This window comes from Triturus cristatus, chromosome 9, assembly GCF_964204655.1.
Source record: "Triturus cristatus chromosome 9, aTriCri1.1, whole genome shotgun sequence".
NCBI lineage: Eukaryota > Metazoa > Chordata > Amphibia > Caudata > Salamandridae > Triturus > Triturus cristatus.
The window spans coordinates 400,685,490-400,707,911 of record NC_140592.1 but is presented as its reverse complement, the minus strand read 5'-3'; the positions used below and the strand labels follow the sequence as shown (position 1 = coordinate 400,707,911).

The 22,422-nt window shown below is 44.4% G+C and overlaps 1 protein-coding gene across 1 annotated transcript in view; it reads right to left on the bottom strand.

The window, feature by feature from the left end:
- NOP53 (NOP53 ribosome biogenesis factor) overlaps positions 1 to 22,422 on the bottom strand; it is a 118,711-nt gene that overhangs the window by 84,483 nt on the left and 11,806 nt on the right. The window contains exons 2-3 of the mRNA XM_085625272.1: positions 13,753 to 13,817; positions 11,684 to 11,768 (exon numbers count right to left, since the gene is read on the bottom strand). Coding sequence (XP_085481398.1) covers positions 11,684 to 11,768; positions 13,753 to 13,817 — 150 coding nt within the window. The remainder of the gene's footprint in view (positions 1 to 11,683; positions 11,769 to 13,752; positions 13,818 to 22,422) is intronic.

The following is a 22,422-nucleotide window of genomic DNA, read 5'->3' as shown; positions in this document are numbered from 1 at the left end:
TGGTAACTGAATAGGTGTTGTAGCACCTTCTGTCCCACTTGTGCTTCCTTGTTCATTTGAATATCTACACAGTAGTGCTTAGTGAACGTGTGGACTGAAGACCATGTTGCGGCTTGGCAAATGTCTTGAATAGGTGTGTTTGCTAGAAACACAATTGTTGCTCCTTTCTTCCTTGTTGAGTGAGCATGAGCTGCTCCTTGTAACTGTTGTTCTGTTTGTTTGTGGCAGAGTTGTATGGTTTGTGCAATCCACCGTGCATGGTATTTTTGCTAACTGGTCGTCCCAAAAAACTGCTGGCAAAGGATACAAAGAACTGCTTTGTCTTTCTGCACTCCTTTGTCTGTTCTATATAGTGCATTACTGCCCTCCTGGCGTATAGTGTGTGTAGCGCCCTTTCTGTGCTTGTGGTAGGTTTTTGGAAAAATCTCGGTATTTGAATTGTCTGATTGATGTGGAACCGTGACACCACCTTTGGCATGGAATGAGAGTCTGTTCTAATTACAATCCTATCATTGTGTATTTGCAGGTAGGGCTCTTGAAGTGTTAGCGTTTGCAATTCACTCACTCTTCGTAGCGATGTGATCGCTACTAAGAATGCTGTTTTTAGCATGTGCAGTGTAGCTTTGTGAATAGGCTCAAATGGTGCCTTCATCAACTGAGTTAGCACTACGTTGAGGTTCCATGCTGGTGCTGGCATTCTGTTCGGAGGTGCGATTCTCTTTGCCCCTTCTAGAAATCTTTTCACTACTTGGGAGGTGAAGAAACTCTTTACTGTTTCTACCCTTGTGTAAGCCACTATCGCCGCTAGGAGCACCCTTGGTGATGTGTAGCTTAATTTATTTTGCAGTAGATGTGTTAAGTATTTTAGTACTGTTGATTCCCTTGCAATTTGTCGTTTCTCCTTAATGCACCATTCGGAGAATCGCTTTCACTCTGCTACGTAGCACTTCCTTGTGGTAGGTCTTTTTGCCTCCCTGAGCACCACCATTGTGTTTGCTGGTAGTTTGAGGTGTGCAAATTCTAGGTCTTCAGGAGCCATGCTGCTAGGCGGAAGCGCTCTGGGTGTAGCACCCTTCCGTTCTGCATTGTTAACAGGTCCCTTCTCCTTGGGAACCTGTGTGCTGATGCCTGCGCCATTTCTATTATCTGTGAGAACCAGGACTTTCTGGCCCACTGAGGTGCTATTAGTATTAGCGTCATGTTGCTGATCCTGCATTTGTTGAGTACCCTGTGTATCAGTGGTATCGGAGGAAAAGCGTATGCAAATGTCTTTGACCAACTTATCCATACCGCATTCCCTTGGGAACGATTGTCTGGTTGCAAAGTGTTGGCATTTTGGTGTGTTGCAAATAGGTCTATTTGCGGTGTGCCCCATTTCCGGAATAGCTTCTCTATTCCCTGTTGGTTGAGCTCCCATTTGTTGGATGGTGACGTCTGCCTACTGAGTCTGTCTGCTTCCACATTGTCCTTTCCTGGGAGGTGTATTGCTAGTAGGTCTAGTCTTAGTGGGACGGCCCATGCCCAAATTTCCTGCGCTAGCCCCGATAGTGCTACTGATTGTGTCCCTCCTTGTTTGTTGACGTAGAACATGGTGGTTGTGTTGTCTGTTTGGATCAACACCCTGTTTCCGTACAGCTCCTTCTGAAAGGCTTTTGAGGCTAGGAACACAGTTTTTAGTTCTAGGTAGATGATGTGTTTGACCGCATCCTGCTGCGACCATAACCCCCTAACCTGGAGTTTGTTCAAGTGTGCGCCCCACCCCAGCTGGGAGGTGTCTGTTGTGATGGTCATTGTTGGAGTTGGCTGTGTGAATGGCTTTCCCTGTGATGTTTCCCTTGTTCCACCACGCTATTTCCTGATGCACCGCGTGTGTGCCAACCACTAGATCTTCCCAACTCCCTGTTGCCTGTGACCATTGCTGCTGTATCCATTCCTGGAACAGTCTCATGTAGAGGTGAATATTTGGGACCAGGTGTATGCTGGACGCAATCATTCCCATTAGCTCGCTCACTGTCCTCGCTGTAAGAGCTTGCCCCTTGTGGTAAAGACGTGTCTCCTTGAGCATTCTCTTTGTGCTGGGAAACACCTTGCTCTGTATGGTGTTGATCTCTGCCCCCAAGAATATCGTCACCTGTTCCGGTTCTATTGAAGACTTTCCCCAATGGATTGAAAACCCCAATTGGATTAGTGTTTGTATCACCTGCTGGATGTGTTGTTTGCATTGGTTGTACGAGCTTGCCTTTACGAGCCAGTCGTCGAGGTAGGGGTATACATGTATTCCTTGCCTCCTTATATGGGCGGCTACCGCTGCTAGGCATTTTGTAAACACCCTTGGTGCGCATTGGAGTCTGAATGAGAGCACGGTGAATTGGTAGGGAGTCTTGTTGATTACAAATCTTAGTAGGCGTTTGTGTTTTTTGTTGATGGGGATGTGCAAGTACACATCTTTTAAGTCTATGGTTGCCATGTAACCCCCTTCCTGTATCTGGGGTATTACTTCTTGCAGAGATGTCATATTGAATCTTTGTGTCCTTATGTACTTGTTTAAGAACCTTCGATCCAGAATGGGCCATAGCGTTTCGTCCACTTTTGGTGCGAGAAAGTAGTTGAAGTAAACCCCCTGGTTTCTTTCCTTGTACGACACTATCTCTATTGCCTCCCTGTTGAGCAGTTCCTGCGCCTCTAGCAGCAAGAGTGAAAGTTCCTTTGCCGAGTGCACCCTGTTGCTTGGTCTCCTGTTTGGAGGATGCTTTTATAGCTCTATACAGTAGCCGTATTGTATGATGCTTAGTATCAATTTGTCTGTTGCGACATTGTTACATTCCTGGAGGAAGTCCCTTATTCTGCCTCCTACTGGTGTTATATGTTCGAGGAACTGTTTATTTTGTGAACTGATCTTTTGGTTTTGTCTTCTGCTTTGATGCCCTCCTAGAGGTGTTGCCTGGGTGGGAATTTGCCTTTTGGTGAAGTCACTTGGAGGTGGCTTGTTGTCCTCCTCTCCGTGCCTGTCCTCATCCTTTTGAGCGCCTTCGAAAGGACTGGCCTTGTGGCTGGTACCGCCACTTCTGCTGCTGCTGTCCCTAGCCGTTTCCTTGGTAACCTTAGTGGAAGGTTTTTTTGAGGGTGTACCCCTTCTCATCCCTCTGAATTGCAGTGCTCCCATGGACCTTGCAGTTTCATGGTCTTTTTTAAGTTGAGTTAACTTTGTCAACTCGCGTCCCAAAAAGTTGCTCTCCATTGAAGGGTGTATTCAGGATGTTGTTCTGCACCTCTGTCTTGAAGCCTGAAATCCTATGCCATGTGTGCCTTCTCTTTGTCACTCCAATCATCATCTGCCTGCTGGACGCCTCCGCCGCATCCAAAGCAGACTTTAAACATGTGTTCGCCATGTTTTTCCCTGCCTCTACCAGGTGGACTACCCTTTGCTGGTACTGATCCGGTAGATGCCTCAGGAGTTGCCCCACTTCCAGTGCTGGTATGTGTGCGTCAATTAGGAAATTTGAGTTGGCGATGTGCCATTGAATCGCCGCACTCCGTTCTACTTTCCTCCCCATGAGGTCCATTCTTCTACTCTCCTGATCAGCAGGTGGTCCGGCATTTGTGGGCACATTGGCCCTTTCTCTAGCTGTTGCAGTAATTATTGAATCAGCTGGCACTGATCCCTGAATGTATGCAGGGTCCTTTGAGGAGCGTGTACTTTTTTTCTGTTCTCAGGGTCACTGATTTACATACAGCTGGCTCCCTGAAAGCCTCTCTGCCCTGGTCCAGCACACCAGGGAGCACGGGCAGGAACTGACTCCTTGTTTGTGTAGGTATAAGAGTCTCCAGGAGAAAGCAATCCTTGGGCTTCTCCTCCTCCAATTCCACTCCATAAGTCTCTGCACCATTCTTGACCACCATATTATAGATCCCTATATCGTCTGGTGGTGAAGGCCTCGAAGGTTATGTGTCTACTCCTTCCGGTATTTAGGCGTCAAGGTCATGCCACTCTAAGTCTTACGCCTCCGAGGACGTCGAGTCCTGGAAGGTTTGCGGTTTCTCCTCGGCTTCAAAGTAATACAGGGCCTCTTCCTCCTGTTCTTCGACCAGTTCAGGCGTTTGGCGGGTCAGGGTCTTCATCGCCCCTTTTCACCCTTGGCCGTGGGCTTCGGCGGGTTGCTCGCCATTTCGGCCTCGAGCCTCTCCATCTCGGCATCTTGTTCGCCTTCTGGGCGTATTTGAGGTGGCAATTGGTGCAAAACTTGAAAGGTATTTTTCCATTCCTGCGCTCAGTGAGCCCACTGTGTGCGCATTTTCCGGTGAAAGTCGAGATCTCGTGAGAAATCCATCTTCATCGTCCCGGTTACCCAACTTGTAGTCGGGTGTTATAAACTGATTTCATCAAATTTTCCCAATTTCCGTCGATTCTCTCTCCAAAACTCTGGAACTCTTCGCCAACGATCCAGACCCAACGGCGGAAACAAATCTGAAGATGGCAATCAAAGGAGGGAGCTTCCGGAGGAAGTACGTTGAGGTCACTAAGGACACCAAATGGTGGTATGTCGACGCCCACCTGGGCCCCGGAAAAAAAAATCCAGAAAGATTAACGCTGCAAAACCAATGAAACCCAGGTCCAGATTAATATGCACCATATGGCAATTTACCCTTCCTACTCTACTGCGAACGAGTCTCTCCAGCACTCACAGCCTTACCCTGCAACTCTGCTCCCCGCTGTAACGCTTAATTTTACCATTTACCTGGTCCAATTTCATTTACCCACAGAAGTAATGCACATGCAGGCGATAGGGACACAACTGGATTTTTTTCTTCTTTTAGGATGCTCTCGAACAATGTAGCCAGAATTATGGCCACGTGGAAAGTGGTTTATAAAATGGATTGTATTCGCCAAAATTACATCAAGTCAGTAATCTTTCGGTATTGCCTCTCGATTGGTATCCACGGACCAGTCTTCCAACAGAAATGGCTAAATGTCTTTTTTTCTTCTACTGTATTTAATTTGGTTTGCAGTTTGGACTTCCTGCCTGCAAACCTGTCATCTATGGGCTTTAAGAAAGACCGTCAGGCTAGTCCCTTTTCAATCTTCAGTGTCAAAGAGCTGGAAAGTAAACGTCCCTGTGGAGGCTCCAGCATATATGTGCCAGAGAGGAGACAGTTATCGAGCAGCGCACGATCTGTCCACAGAGTGTGAACAATTTCTAGCCTGCATGATCTGAAATGTTCACCCCTCAACTTCACATCATGATCACTAACCAGAAGGATTGCTATGAAAGATGCGAAATATTTTACAGAATGCACTCGATATTGGTCCGACTAGTTGTAAGGTTTGGGCAGCGCATCATATAGAACATATCCAGTATAATACAGAACCCACCTTCACTAGATGGAGACACCTAATTTGTTAAAGTTAGTTTTCTCTGCCATGTAAGTAACATCTACACAACATACAGAACCTATCCCACTCCATAAACCTGCGCGCCCAACCTGCTGAGAGCGCCAACACTCAATTTACAGCATTTGGATTTGTGTTTTCAATGCAAGCTTCACGGTCTGGTATCACAAACACAAGGCAAGCTTCACAACCCTGTGCTGGATCGGCGGCTCTGGAACCAAAAGTCCAACAACAGGCCAACAATGTCCTGTGAAGCTTGCCCATGGTTCATAGTGGCAGGCTGTGAAGTTTGTCCTGTATTTGTAGTTCACAAGACAGAAGGGACTAGCTGGGAATCTTCAGATCCAATCGCGGGTACATTACTGCTAACAGCAGAACTTTTTTTGTACATAAACACTGTGGCCCCCCCACATGGGCCTGGGGCTCAGGCTATGCTCCCGTTTGTGCACTTTCACTTCGAAAATAAAGCAAGTGACCATATTTTGGATGGTGTACACGAAGATTTTTACCCCATCTTTTGCTGATGCAGAGCTCTGTGTACATTACCCCTGCTAACCAGTAGTATACACAGTACCTGTGCTCCCTCATTTTGCATGGTTGAATTCGTATACACCTAATTAGTACATTTACCTAGCCTATAAGTTCGTATTATATGTTACGAAGTTTACCTAGAGTCCGGAAGTTAAATTCCACTAGCGGCCTGCACCAACAAATGTTCCATCCACTACAGGGGCAGTACAAACATGGATAGGGCTAGCACTGAAGCAGTGGAAAAACTGATATTCGACATGTCAAAATAAATCCATTTGTAGTGTTTAAACTTTTTTAAAGAAAATGTTAATAAGTCACCCCTACCTAATCAGACCATGTAGCTCACAAGGCAGGGTGCAGAGTATCTAGAGAGGACATGCAGATATTAAATATTAGTATGTCCTTACAGTGACTAGCACCCAAAATGTATATTCACTGTAGAAAGGCAGTGGCCCATAAAAAAAAAAAAACAGTAAAAGCAATATTAATTCTGGTATTTATGGAAATGGTCCAGCTAGAAATATGATTAAACAACTCTGTTTATCCACCGCCCAATTTAACAGGGATGTCAGAATTTAGATGAATATTAAGGAAAAATAACTTTTACAATGTTACCTTTACAGTGCCTAAAGCCTTTGGAGTCTAATTTGCATTATTTGCCAGCTGCAACTTTCAGCGGATGGCCCTGAATGAGATGTGAAAACTGCTCCAAGAGCACAGACAAAAGCCTGGGTATGGGGAGTTGTTTGGGCAGGATGACAATTTGGGCTGTGCCCAGGAACATAATTTACTTCAGATGGACCTCCCCTGTAACAGGCAAATATCGGATGACACCTGGAGAGGTCCCTTCTTTTGTTTCCCATGTTAGACAGACATTAATCCGAGCAGGAGGGGTAGTGTTTCCAGAACGGTTTTAAAGTTATCACAGAAGAGGGGCTGCTCATTACCCTGGTCACACCGCTGGATAGGCACACAGACTCTGCACAGGAGAAGGGTTTCACCATATTATATCTAGGGAGAGGGGGGCACTGTGGGATTGTCTGCAGTAGGGCAGACAGGAATGTCTGCAAAAGTGGGTAAGAGTACTCCTAGGACTTTTACCCCATTGGTTGGGGAGGGGCCAGGGTCACCCTCGCCCACAAGGTAGTGAGATGTATAAAAGCAGCACCCCACCCCCTGGCACCCACTTCAGAACACTTTCGTGATCAGAGGAATAACTGAAGACTGGACCTGCTATCTGTAACCCGAGAGGGCTCCTAAAGGACTGAATGTCCTCCTTCCCATACCCAAGACAAGGAAATGAACGCCAAGGGTTATAAGGCAGACCTCCTGTTCAAGTTACAGGGATACAGCAGGATATAAGAGGGCTTTCCCGAAAATTAACAGTTCAAACAGGACCTGCCTTGGGCTCAGCTACAGTGAGTCCTGACCCCCAAGTGCATGCTATTCATGAGGTCCTGGAACTCTTGGTTGTGTCTGGTTCGACATTTATTACTCCTGAAAACCTGGAACTTCAAAACATTTTCAACTTCAAGACCCCCTGAGGACTGGGAAAAATCTACCAAGCCAACCTGACTGAGGTTTGTTGACACTGGGCTGAAGAGTCAGGCTTCTCTGTAGCAGCAAATTCAATATAGCATGACCTCGCAGAGAACATATCTATCCTCATGAAGCGCTCTTCGGCTACAGCCTACAGAACTTCTTGCCCCAATGGAGGATTCAGAGCTCCAAGGGAGTGACCAAGAGCAAATTTAGAATTTCTGGCCAGGAGAAGGCACTTAAAGTATCCAGCCGGCAAGGGGCCTTCCCTTAGTGTGAAATCTGAATTTCTCCCACTTGGAGCTATCCTGCCAAAACCCAATACCTCTACCAGGACTGTGTCCAACTGCTATCCAACTTGGTAGAGCCCCCATTGACTATAATCCTGCTGCCTTGCCCCACTAAAAATATCGGACTTCCATTTTTGAAACCAAGGGCTGATTAGGATGGCGGTTGGACGAGCGTCGAACCGCCATCTTTGTAGGAACAGGATTGACCAACAGGTAGTTGGTGTTCCCGCCTGCCTAATTAGGATCCAAATGCCGTGGAGGCGGTCGGAAACATGCCTCTTTGTATTGAGGCGTGTGCTGCGGCCCAGTAAAGGGCAGCAGCACAAGCCCCAATTCAAAGAGGCAAGTTTTCAAACATCACTGCACCATGTTGCAGGCACAGCATGGTGCCTGCCACATGGTGCAGGGATGTTTAGGAGGGCACCACAGCTGTCCCCCTGGGCCCATAGCGGACGGCCATAGGGAACAGGGGCCCTGCTAGGGGCCCCAAAACAGCCTTTTTTTGCCAGGCTTTTCACGTCGGAAGAACAGACGTTTAATGGCTGGCGGAAAGATGGATCGTACTCCCCATTGTGGGGAATGCGATCGAACTGTCCGCCCGACGTGCTCCTTGAGCACGTCAGAAGCTGTTGGTCGGTCCCTGAGCCAATGCGGTCTGACCGACCGCATCTTAATTCAGTGGTCTGACCGCAGTTAGAGATGTCGGTGGGACCGACACAGACGTCATGTCGGTCCCACCGACATCGTAATGGGCCCCCAAGTCTTAAGAAAAGACCACCAATCGGGTCAAACCTGGTCCCTGTATCCGACCCACACTCCATGGCAGTCACCCTCCAATAGTGCCTTGGTCTTCCATGACCAGTTGACCGTGATTTAGGCCTAACAATTTTAGCAGAGTTTTTATTGGAAACTTTCAAAATTTATATTTCCAGTCCCCCTTATTGGGTTATCATCGTTTTGATATCAGTTTATTTATTAAAATGTACTGTATTTCTCTAGTCCGGTTTGTGTTGTGTTTTGAATTATTACTTTACTGTTTTGATAAAGCATAAATACTTTCCACATTGTCCTAAATCGAACCATAGCTACCAAGGATTTACATCAGATTAATGTATTGATCTGAAGGGTTCACCCGGACAAGGATTGCGGTGGTTACTCAACGTGGGTATTGGTTCCTTTCTCCCACCCAGACTAATACCTCAATTTCTAACACCTCCCTCTCAGGTTGCAGAGGACAAATCCCAGCGTGGTGCAAAGGCAGCCTCAAGATTTTTTACCTGATTTTGCAGCCAGCCAATCAGATTGTTTGGTTTCACAGATTAGACTCCTAGAACCTGAAAGCCCAACATTGCAGATAAAAGAAAACACTACAAGTATTTTTTTTTCTTTTTTACAATTCTGGGTATGCATTACTCCACAAACCTTGGGTCATAGAACCAGGCAAATTATTGGTTTGTTTTCAGATTAGGCATTTTTCCCCTGAAGGACTAGCTGTCCAAAATGAATTGGGCATCTATTGAAAGTACCTAAAAAGAGAAGGAACCTCATCATATTCATGAAGTAAAGCTTGGAAAATTACTTTAGAATCGAGAAACTAAAATGTTTTTACTTTAAATGAAAGCACAAATGAACTCCTGAATCTTGTAGCATGCAATTATTCTAAAAGACTTCAGCGACCAAATTTCAGTGCAACCAGGGATTGTATTGTCTATGACACAGAATGCTGATTGTATTTTATTGCCCCATTTACACTGCACTTGCTATCCCTATGTGAGGTGCTGAAGCACCTACATGGGTAGCATGCTACATTGTTTAGGGTGCATAGTAGGGAGGAGGTGGTCTTTGTTTTGATGCTAAGTGGGACAGGTTTCCATGTCATGCGTGATGACCAGCCAGGTGCTATTATTTTGTTCCAGGATGCATCACATAGCAGCGTGGTGGATGAGAAAGGTTGAGAGAAAGGCACACGGTTTTATGGTTTTCAGTATGCTGGTAGCTTTGAACAGCTACAGGTTTATTTATAGCATTTCTTTTGATATAGTCTTCTTAGCTGATCACTGCCCTGGGTTGTACAATCTGAGATTTTGTGTAGAGTTGTGGTTCTGAGCAGGCATGGTAGGAGGGAGAGAGAAGTGGAGAAATCTGTTGGGATGGTTGCCAAAGTTATTAAGAAAAAAAATCCATCCAATGGAAACTCTGACACAACTATAACTAGATGCTCTAGCACCACCACTGTAATAAATCCAAGTTTTGTGCCGATCAGTCAAACACTGGCACGGAAAAAAGGTGGGGGGCTCTCAAAAGTGCTATTTTCCAATTTAATTCCCATAGGATTCTTAGTTTCTCAATACAGATAAAATATTACAATAGAAGTACACCAAATCTTTTGCCTGGCATAAATCCGTTCTGTAGTTTGAGAAGTTAGAGGTTAAATGTGTTGGTCAAGGAGGGTAAATTTTAGAGCTCTCGCAACCATTAACTCACAGTTCAGTGGATCTGCAACTCCACAGAGGATACGCAAATCCAATTTATTAAATTAAAAATTAAAAAAGCGCCTCATTAAACTAGGTAGCTCTCCCCACCCCAAATTGTCCATTGTGGATTCCCTAATTAATTATGTTCCGATTGGATGGCCATCACAGATACATTTCCGTTTATATCACTATTACAAAATATGGTACTCTGAGCACTGTGTTGGGAAAAAGAAGAACTGCATAATGTGACACGGCATACCTACTCCGACCTCCAAGCCCCAAGTGGGTGGTGGGGGCTCCAAAAGGAACTCTCAAAGCAAACAGTTTTATTTTAAAAAAATATTTTTATTTTGGGATTCGCAAATCCTGAAGCCTTCCCTCATACTCCAGTGCAGGATTCTGAAACCAAGCATAGGGCCTGCAAATGTTGTAAAAAAATAAAATCACACACACACACACAAAAAACACACCCACATAACGAGTGCATAAGTGCTACAACAGGCCAAGAGTCATATGTGGACGGTGGCCACATGCAGCAGGGACTGACCACGGTCTAGGCCCAACAGGCAACCTCTGCAGCACATGGCCGAAGGTGTGCAAGTTTTGGATTCTTGACCAAAACTTGCGCATTTCAGTATTTTTCTGTTTTATTTCCTAATTGTAAGTGCAATTGAACTGTTTTTTTTTTAAATCTGCAGTGATGTTCTAACCAAAACTAACCATAACATTTCTTTAATCGTTGGATTTGTTTTCAGTTACACTGAGTATATTATATACATATACACACACCCCTACACCTTAAGGTACAGTGTGATAAAATGTAAACAGTATAAACACTAGAGCATATTAGAGCAAGACGCTATGCCATACTTTTTCATGTCACACATCGAAACATACAGGACTCCAAGTATGAAGAGTCCTTATATTAACCCGTCACACTGAATCTACAAATGTAATGATCTCCTGAGGAGCCAGAAGTCTTCGGTTAGTGGGTCTTGTATTGATGAGAAGCCTGGATGCTATACCTATGCAACAGGTCCTGTTACTCCTGATCCCATGAACTGTTTTCTCATGTTTCCACACATTTCTGCCTGTGATCTCTCATATATTCCAATTACAGGATGAAATAAGATGCACTAAACCCTGAGAAATAAGTAAGCATCCTCCGATTACTTATCCCAACTCTAGATTAATACTAGAAGGCTTGGTGACCTTAATTTGAGAACATTTGTTACTCCCTGGAAAGGCTACATTTTTAACCCCATTTATTAAACCTGGAAAAGGAGCAGTATTGGTTGGGGACAGATTAGGTGTGACCTACTCTCAAGGTCCAGGCACATCAACAGTGCAGTTTACTAGGTAGAAAAGGGGCAGGCTTTCAGTCTACTTGATGCAGGTCTACCAAGAGGTCTTGCAAACCTCCCTTCCCAAATACCACAAAAACATCTGCTAGCACTTACTTTTTTGGAGGTGCGACTTTAGAGTCTGGCTGCAAGACGAGATCTATATGTAGGGGCTTGGCTTTACCTCGGTTTACTTTCAGGTCTGCACAAAAAGAAAACATTTGTTAAAACATGTGTACGGTTTACGTTCACAAACAAGAGAGTTTACATCACTTCCAAAAATAAACCCCCAGCTATAAAGACCTTCTCATTGCACTGCTCTACAAACCTCAAAGTCAATCTGTTACTTTCATATTGTTCGATTTGTAAGGGCCCTATGCAGGGTAACTGACACTGGTGGGCCTTAGTTGTTTTCATTTACATTTTGTAGAGCATGTGGCGGAAAAATAGATTCACCTTTGCAGCATTTCAACTGCTCAGCCACTTTTGGGGGTTAAGTAATTTGTCATATGAACAACCAGCCTACACAATCAGGAGATATTTTCAATGTGCTGTGTGATTGTATACGGCATCTTGTTGGGAAATATATCTTGTGTCTAGTTGGAGTTCTGTGGGCTCCAGTCTGTGACACTACTCTGCAATTCACCCAAATAACTTCCAGAAGTCAGGTTACTAAACTGTCTGCACAGCAAGTACCCCTTTGCCTTGAAAAGTGAGCTAATGTATAGAAAATGCATCCCCAGCACAAAGAGCCTCCAGTGTCTGTGATCTGTCCCAGAGGTTAGTCTCTTTGGTTTCATAATTCTGGCCCCATGGCAAAGTACAAATGGTGTCGAAACAGTCTGGATTGTGTTTTGCTAAAGACAAACCGCACCCGCCACTACAAATCATACAGGTCACGCCACATTGACATTGCACTGGAAACCATGCTCCTCAATGCCTATTTGGCCAACTGAAAAATTAGCAGCCATTCATTTAAATGTGAATCCACCCCTTTTACAAAGGAGATTCTGTATTTGAGAGACCATGGAAACAAGACACAGTTTTCTCAGCAACAGTGCTGCCAGAAAGAAACATATGGGAAACGCCCAGGGTACTTTTGATTAATTGACCCCTCAGATCCACAGGGAAGGGACAGCAGTTTTCTGACTGGCCACTGGGTAAAGACTCCACTTTTAGTCAACCCTGTAATAAAGCGGATGTAAATTCATGAGCTATTGCCACCACCAGAGTACGCCTCCCAGGAACCCATGATCTGACCAATTGTTCCAGCATTCTTTTGATGTAAAATACCTATAAACTGTAATAGAATACGAATTCCTCATCTAAAGTACAAGTGTGCCTGAAACTCCGAATACCTGCCTGGAATCCAACTTGTGGCTTTCTAGAGTGTAGGCAAGTGTTTATCTGGAATGTCTCCCAGAGATGTAATAATCCAAAACTTGGCCAAATCTGGGACAGTAATCAGCCAGTACTTTAAGAGAATTGGAGGCAGTAGGGAGGGTGACAGTTTGTGTACAGATTGAAAACAAAGAGCACTGAGAAAGTTGGAACCAAGCCATAATCCAAATGTAACAATAGCGCTGTAAACTATGCAACTTTTTTTTGATTTTGTAGTCTACTAAACTTATACCTGCACATCTCTGTTTTAAGTGAATTAAATCCACCGCCTAATGAGCATGGGCTGCTCCAACATCTACCACTAAATTCCTTCCAAAACCTGGATAACCATTTCATTAAGCAATCGCACCCCCTCCCCAGCGGGCTTATAAAGTAACTATATTATCCTCTAGTTCAGTCTGTTGCTCACATCCATACTGAACCACAAAAAAACATCATGATTACAGTGCTTTAAAATATCAAAATAGGAACACTAGCGTTCAACAAAAATAATTGTGCATTTCTTGATGCGTGCTTGTTACCAAGAGCTACTCTCACCACATCTGAAAGTCAACCCAAAGCATTAAAAGTTCTCTGGAAGCAGTAAGCTGGAGTTGAAAATAGATATTCTAGTCATGATACTGCAGACCACTGCTCCCAGAGCTCTGTCACATGAGCCTAGGTTCAGTGCAACAAAAGCCACAATTAAGGGTAAAAATGCTATTCTCTTCTGTGCATGCCACACTAGAAATGTTAGCTTAAGTACCATTTTGCAGCAAAATAAAGAGGTTTCTTAAATAGTGCACCTTTCTCATCGTTTCCGGTGTCCATAAAATACAGGGTTTCATCTGGCTTCTCTGCCACGAGTCCGCTGGAGATAGAAGGAAAGAAAAAAACATTGTTATCCATGTTCATCTGTTTTACTAGACAGAAGTAAGGAGCATTCACTGGTTCCACTATTGATACAAATTTTTACTGCTCCCACTCTTCCTGTGGACTCCTCGCCCCAACCACTTCCACAACTTTTCTCTAATCAAGAACTGCTTTGTACCCAGTTAACCCGGAGACCATTATGCATGTGATCACATCTAAATATAGTCTCCGATCCAATCTAAATCCCTGCCACAATTTTCCCGTATAACGCTATTCATATTTTACCCCGCACTTCCAATTTAATTCGGACATCCTTCATTATCCTTCTTTTTTACAACTCCTCTACTAAATTCTTAATGACAGGGATGTGGAGTTCCTATAGCCCAAAACCCAGGATGTATAGTTTGGGGTCAAGGGCAACAAGTTTTCATGTGTATTCAGTCCTTGGGACAAGTAGGCCCAACACCCTGCAGCACAAACCCTTTGGCTGCCAGTTTGCAGTACCACATTATGGATCAGAGAAGGGCACTGTCTGCAGTTTAGGTAATATTTTTGTCCATATGTTAATACTGTTCCAACTTGTATTTATGGTTTATTAATTGAAAGCTTTTATTATTAAGGTGTGCACTCTACGTAAATGTTTTAAGCTCGGACTGCACTAGACAGTGGTTTCAGAATAAAAATGTGTACACATGTTTTCAAAGTTTAGCAATATGAGGCTATGTATAATGTTTCCAGGATGCTCTCTGGTTTGATGTAAATATTTGCACAAGTTTGAAAGTAAAATGGATTATTCTTTGCTTTCAAAATAAAATGTGGATAAAAAATTAAAGCAGGAAAAAAAAACATTTTGCTAAATGACTCTGGTACCATTTCTTTGCGGCATCGGCATCATTTAGTAACATGTGTTGAAGCATGCTAGTATTTCCCAAAAATATTCATAATGAAAAATCAGTGTAACCAGTTTCAATAGGATTATGGGAAGCAAAAATAAACCAGCCTTAGCAAAGCCAGTAGCTCTGAAATTGGTGGTCAGCTTTAGTTTTGTCGATGCGAAACTGGTTTTGGCATGGGTTTTGTAAAACCTTATTGGTGATGGAGCTTCCGGAACCTCACCATTATAACAAACATTGGCAAAAGCAAAAATTGTTTGTGTCTCAAAAAGCACACACTGCCACAGTAATTACTGGCCCTGAACAAAACTACTTTGCGTGCCGATACGCTCCTTGTGAAACAGCAGAATGCTGCCACTCACAGTGAAGCCCGCCGATACAGAGAAAGAGACAGAGTTTTAATAAACGCAAAAGGTTATGGTCAACACCAGACCAAATTGGGGTCCAATTATTGAAGAAAAGTTTTAAAAGTGCACCCACGGTATATGTCCTTGCATCAAGTGCGGATATACGGCTTTCGTGAATTCCCAAGAATATACAGAAGTAGGACAAGAAACAGTACTCCTAGAAAATATTTGTGAACTGCATTTAAGCATGAGCAAATATGCATGTGTAGATTTGCTCATGCGAAAATCTGAGTGTTTGCAAGTTCACTTTCCCTCCAACCACTTTTTTTCTAACTCTGGAAGAAGGTTTACGTCAGCCATTGTCCGGAGTAAATTTCCAGCATTTCTCAGTATGGTAAAAGATTAGAGAAGAGTTGTTGAAAACCCTTAAAACATGCAAGTTAGTAAGTTTGCACAGACTTAAAAGGGCATTCTAACCCTGGAACTATTGCTTATCACTACCTTCAGCCACAGTATGTAGATCTGTGGAAACGTGGCAACATAAGGGGATTGCAAGTATTCAAACACTACTATGGTATGAGCCCTGGCATAATCAGAGAGGCTATATCAGAGCTGTTATATAATGAGATTGCGGCCATAATTTGTCGCCGCACTACATGGCACCAAAAGGGACAAGTGCATTTTGTTACAGGACAAGTAGATTTATGAAGCAACCTGCCCCATGGTTGAGTAGATATTTTATTAAATTCCACACCCCTGTATGATAACAGCCTTCTCCTCGAGTCCTTGTTTTAGCACCATTTTGTCCAGTGTCCAATCCATTCCACCATCTCATCTTCACTTATGACCCTCTCAACTCATTGTGGCACCCGCCCCGTTTTTCCAATACCCCATATTTCTTTATAACATCGTCACATTAGCCACGACATACACAGTCAAACTTCCAGCATAGTTATTCTCCCAATTTTTCAATCATCCTGTATTCCTACAGATCATTATCTTCCCTCTTCTTTAATTCCAAATTATCTTTGACCTCCTCTGTCCTCATTTTCCACAGACCCCATCTTCAGGCTCACTTTTACCAACCTAATGTAGTCATTGGATTGTCGCCTTGATTCACTTCAACTGAAACTATTGGACAAATTCTAGGTAACAATGAATTCTGAAAAGAAAACTCAAAGCATGGTCCACCAAGCAGCATGTTGTCATCTGTTAAACTCTGGATCATATTTTATAGTCTACTTAATTAAATGGTCCTTTCCACCCCATTATAGGTTTAATTCACGGAACACTTGGGCATTTCAGAGTGCACACTGCAAACAGAATAGTCTTTGGGTACTGTGTTCAATTATACGCTTGCTGGGATGGAACTAGACTAGGTAAGTTTAGAGTATCTAACTGGAGGACAAATATGGGACAACAAGTTTGTTAAGTCGAAGTCTCTCACGGAGGATCTGTGGTGAGGAGATGATTTTTTTTAAGCGACAGAGAATGAAGGCAAGTACTCCCCCAGACAGGGTTACATATTTCCAATAGGAGTATGCATGAAAACATGCATACTTAAGGAGTTCTGACATAAAAAGAAGCTATGCTACAGGGGGGCAAACGAGAAGAGGAAGTAAGGCAGTTCAATCATTCAAACAGCATTTGTGAAGCAGAGCACTGTGGCCCCTAAGGGTATCTAGGCGCTAATGGTGCCCGGTCTCCATCGAAAAGCTAGGTCTTGTGTTTCTTTCTGAAGTCCGCCAGAGAGGGTGCTGTTCAAAGGTGTACGGGCAAGTAGTTGCAGGTCCTGGCATCAATGTAGGAGAAGGAGTGGCCCCCACTGTGGGTGCGAGGGGTGTGCGAGGGCAAGAGAGGAGTTGTGCAGGTGTCTTGCGGGCAGACAGAAGTTCAGTCGATGGTTGATGTTGGACAGACCGTGGTTGTGTGGAGCTTCGAAGGCGTGCATGAGGATCTTTAACTAGCATTTCTTCTGGACGGAAAGCCAGTCAGGCCTCCAAAGTCTACTCGCCCAAAAATATTATCAGGTCGAGCTATTTTTAGCACCTACAAGTCCCATCTGGTGAGGAAACTTAGGATGGAAAGGAACAGGAGTTCTGTTCATTCAGGAAGTGAATGAGCATTAAAGATACAATTAAATCTTGTTTTCATCTTAACACATTTGCTGTCTGTTCAAGGACTAATTGCTGCTCGGAAAATTAGGTTTATTTTTCCCTCTCTCTTACTAGAGTTAGAGGTTTTTGTCAAGTGAGCTGTCTGAACCTGTCAGTAATTTTACTCTAACACAACATTTAAATAAATAGCCAGCAAATTATTACGAATATTTCAAAATATATCATGAATTACAAAAGCATTTTTTTTTGTAATTAAGAAGTGTGATGCAAACAGAGTTAAACAGGAGCAAAAGAAACCAGAACACTTTACTTGGTGATGTGAAAATGACACATTTGCAGAAACAATTTCCAAACATTACTGGGGCCATTTCAAGGTAAAATCTGCTGATTACAAGTGACAGTGTACTATCACTTCATGCTTTAGTTACGTATTCATACAAAGTGATAGTTTTAAAACATGATTTGGGAAACATTCATGCCCCCGCCCTGATGAAAATGCTATTAATGAACTAAGAGGCAAGTCAGGGGTCATGTGTATCCTATATGTGGCTAGATTTTTATTATATATAGAAAACAAGTTTAGTCTATTAAGTCAAACAAAAGAGTGTTTTGTACACTAGACATGCTGAACTTGCACTTTTTAAGGTGCTCTCATATCTCATAATGAAGAAAATGGTGGCTCAATAAATTACACTATTTGGCCGCGATCACATCATTTGAAACCAGTTTATGGGTCAAGAGCATTACAAATAGGTCGAGTAGATTATTTAAGTCACTAGACCTGCAGGTCTAGTAATATTTGTATGATTTTGAGGCCTGTCAGTGGAGGTTTTTGAGGTAAGGGATGATTTGGGTCCATTTGGGGAGGCCCAGGATGAGTCTGGCTGCTGAATTCTGTATGGTCTGGAGTCTTTTGAGGCGCAGGGAGGAGATATCTGCACAGAAAGCGTTGCAGTAGTTGAAGCGGCTGGCGACGAGGGCCTGGGTGACGGATTTTCTGATGTCGACTGCGATTCATCAGAAGAGTCTGCGGAGCAACTGAAGGGGGCGGAAGCAAGAGGAGTCGACTGCGTTGACTTGTCATTTTATGGGCAGTTAGCGGTCGACGAGGATGCCTACGTTGCGTGCATGGCCTGTAGGTTTGGGTGTTGGTCCAAGTTCTGCAGGCCACCAGCTGTGGTCCCAAACAGGGGTGCTCTTCACGAAGATCAGTACTACTGTCTTGTCAAAGTTGAGTTTGAGGCAGTTGCCTTTCATCCAGTTGGCTACATTGGTCATGGTGTGGCATAAGTTGGTTTTGGCGTTGGAGGAGTCCTCAGTGAATGAGAGGATTAGCCGAGTGTCTGCTGCATAGGAGATTATGTAGAGTTTGTGAGATCTGACTATGTCTGCGAGGGCGGTCATGTTGGTTTTGAACAGGATGGGGCTGACGGAAGATACTTGTGGTACGCCGCATACGATGTGCTTGGGTTCAGCGGTGAAAGGAGGCAGCAGATGCTCTGAAAGAGACATGTGAAGAAAGAGGCGAACCACTTGAGGGCATTTTGCTGTGTGTTGATGTTCTACAATCCGTCAATGCGGGTGTGGGCGGAGACTGTATCGAAAGCAGCAGAAAAGTCGGAGGAGGATACGGGCCACCATTTCTTAACAGTCAAGTAAAGATCTGATGTCCGTGGCAGATATCAGCGCTGTCTCAGTGCTGTGGCTGGCACTGTATCTGGATTTTGAGGCGTCAAGTAGGTGGTTTTGTTCCAAGTGTTCTGTGAGTTGTAGGTGGATAGCTTTTTTAAGCACTTTGGGTGGGTAGGGGAGCAGGAAAATGGGTTGAAAATAGTTTTTTAGATCGCTGGGGTCAGCGGAGGGTTTCTTTAGGTGGGGTCTGACCTCTGTGTGTTTCCAACTGTCCAGGAAGGTTGCAGTGGAGATGGAGGTCTTGATGATGGTGGTGAGTTTGGGGCTAATTTGGATGTTCCCGAGGTTGTAAAGTTGGTGGCGGCAGGGGTCAGTGGGTGCCCCGGAATGGATGGAAGACATGATGGCCGTGGTGGTCTGAGGGTTGTGTGTTGGTTGGCTTAGATTGTTCAGGATGACAGCCATGGGTTGGTGGCCAAAATTGGTGTAGATAGAGGCAATCTTGGTGTGGAAGTATTCAGAGAGTGAGTCGCAGACTTCTTGGGAGGGGTGGATGGTGTTCTCTATGGCTATTGGGTTTAGAGAATTCCTTGTCTATTTTGAAGAGTTACTTTGTATGGTTGGCTGTGTCGATGCAGACTGTGATGGCTGCTTTCTTGATGCATAGGTGCTAGTTACTGAGGGCTGCTTTATGAATTACTCATTCGGAGGGGTTCCTTGTGGTTTCTAGAGTTGACAGTAGTTGCATCTGATGGTTCTGAGCTTTGGGGTGTAAATTGGCGTGTTTTGAAGTTTTGTTTATTTTTTGCTGGTTTCAACGGGGTGACTCGGTCGGCGCAGTTGGTGATCCATGAGGAGAAGTTCTGGACGGCTTGGTAAAAGCCTGAAGATGCTGCAGGTTGGCTGAGGGTCTGTGCCCATTGTGCCTCTGTTACCTTGCTCCAGCTGCGGTGGGAGGGGCTGTGGGGCTTGGTGATGGAGTACTGAGCGTCGAAGATGGTGAGGTGAACAATAATGTGGTTGATTCAGATGAGTTCTGTGATGTGGCTGAATTTGATTCGGTCACTAGCGGTGAATATGGAGTCAAGTGTGTGACGGGCTTTGTGCATGGGTTCGGTGACCAGCTGAGTAGAGCCAATGTTGTTCAGGTTTTCCAGGAGGGTGATGGAGTTGGCATTGTTTGGGTTCTCGACGTGGAAATTGAGGGCGCCAAGTAGGATGTAGTGGCAGGCATCAATGGCTAGGGGTGCGATGAGGTTAGAGATGGCGTCCGTCAGTTGTTGGAAGTTGAGGTGTTCCATGAGAGGCGAGGTGTTGTCGTTGGTGAAGGTACATCGGATGGTTTCTTTGAAGATGATGGCGATATCCCTGTCAAATTTGTTGGAGCGCTCTTGGTGCATCATCCTGTAGCCATCTGAAGTTGTGGTGACTATGTCGGGGTTCAAGGAGGAGTTGAGCCATGCTTCGGTGATGAAGGCATCATCTGGGGAGACAGTGGCGATTGTGTACCAGATTTTGTTAGCATGTTTGTACAAGGATTGGATGTTGAGCAAGATGCAATGGAGTAGTTCCGGGTTGTTTGTGGTCTTATGGGCTGACGCGGCATGGGATCCAGTGCGGGCTGGCGATCCTATGTGCATGTGAAGCGGCGGGTGAAGGGTCCTTTGGTTGATTGTCAGGTGGACGTGTGGCAGCTGTTCCGATGACTGGGGTCCAGGAGCTCTTTGGCGGTGTAGCGGAGGATGACAGGAGGACAAGGGGACAGGGCACGTTTCAGGTGCGGACTGGCTTGCCTTTAGTGCGCCTTCGGCGCTGCAGCCTCCATTATGTAGGCTCTAGGGGGGAGGGCAGGATGCTGGGTGGCAGGAAACAATGGGAAGGGAGCAGCAAGAAAAAGGCAGAAATCAAGGAAAAAAGGTAAAAAGGAGTAGAAGTGGCAGAAAAAAGGAGAAATGCAGAGATAAAGAGGATGAGCAGAAGTGGCAGTAATCGAGAGAAAGCCAAAACAAGCAGAAGTAGCAGAATAAAGAAATACAGAGAAGTGGCAGAAACACAGAAGAGATCAAAAGTCGACGGAAGACAGCAAAACGGGCCGAGGAGGGCAACAGGGGAGGACGACGATCAGAGGGAGAAAAAGCGAGGTGTCAAGGACAGCGAGCTACTGCAACTTGTCAGGAGACTTGTCGTGGTGAGCTGGCAACAAATGGCACTTAAATAAATAAGGAAGCAAATAAGATTAGCAGAAAGTCAACCTATGGTACGCAATGTGACGACACAATGTAGACTTTGGTATTGTCCACAATAGGTCTACGCCAACAGTTAAAAGTGATCTGTGCACAAGACCTACAAAGACTGGCTTGATGTCACCTGCGGACCTTTATTTAGTATAATAAACAGACTCCATGGTCCTGTAGGGGATGACAAAAACAACCTCACTGATTCATAGGGATACAATAAGATTTGCATGCATAAAATTGAGACCAAAGCCTTCAGCATTAGATAGAATAATGATCTTAATCATTCAGGAAGACACCCATTCACGCAGTGGAAATCTAAAAAAACACCTTTTCCCCCATATACACAATGTTCTAAATGTGTCAAACATGATTATTCCTCATCCTTGACTAGAGCACGCCTACTACATTCTAAAGTAAGAATTCAATGGGTCCACTGATTAGATATGCCCTGGATCCCTAGCAAGGACATTATTCTGCAATACCTATCTGTGGAGTCTAGAGGGTGCAGTGTCCAGTCAACACATTCATTAAGTCTCCGGTAGACCGCGCTTGTGCGGTCTCTAAGAGATGTGTTGTGCTCTATCTGCTGGCTTACAGGTCGCCCATCTCCTACCATTGGTAAACTTCCACGTTACTCTCGTTTGCTTTGATGCCAATTGTCAAGCAATGTGGACGCCATGTGCTCTTCTTGCGTTTGCCCCTCCCACAGCACATGGACCAAGTACATGTCTCTTTATACTATTCCCAGTTTGCGGAGCTATTTTTTCCTTGGGTTTCTAGCACCCCACAGGAGTACATGTGTTTTCAGGCCTTCTTCCTTGTACACTTGCACAAATACCACTAAAATGCACAAGCATGTACATAAACAAATGCATTTCTTAAAAAGTTATTGAAACACTAACAGCACTTTTTTTTGCCTGATGCGATGGTATTGGATCGCTCGCTCAGTCGGCCATCTTGCCACCACGCGAACGCAAGCCGATGGCATTGGAGCACTTTAAGCGATCACCAGTTACATTACACAATGACACATTCATTTTTGTCACTGATTCAACTAAGGTTTTTTCCCCGTTACTTGCGTTTTCAGGCCGTCTCCCTTGTACACATACCACTAAAATGCATGCACGTGTACATAAAGAAATGCATTTCTTAAAAAGTTGTAAAAACACAAACAGCGCTTTTTCTTTTGCCAGATCCGATGGCATTGGATGTGATGCTAGATAAGGCTAAATGACATTCAAACTGATAAGGCCAATAGCACGGGCATTGCCAAGATCTTTTGGCTTTGCCAATGCTTGTTCGATGTTGAAGAGGTCTTGCTGAACAAAGGTGGAAGTGATCGTGCAAAGCAGTTAAGGAGCTTTGAAGTGAAGTGCG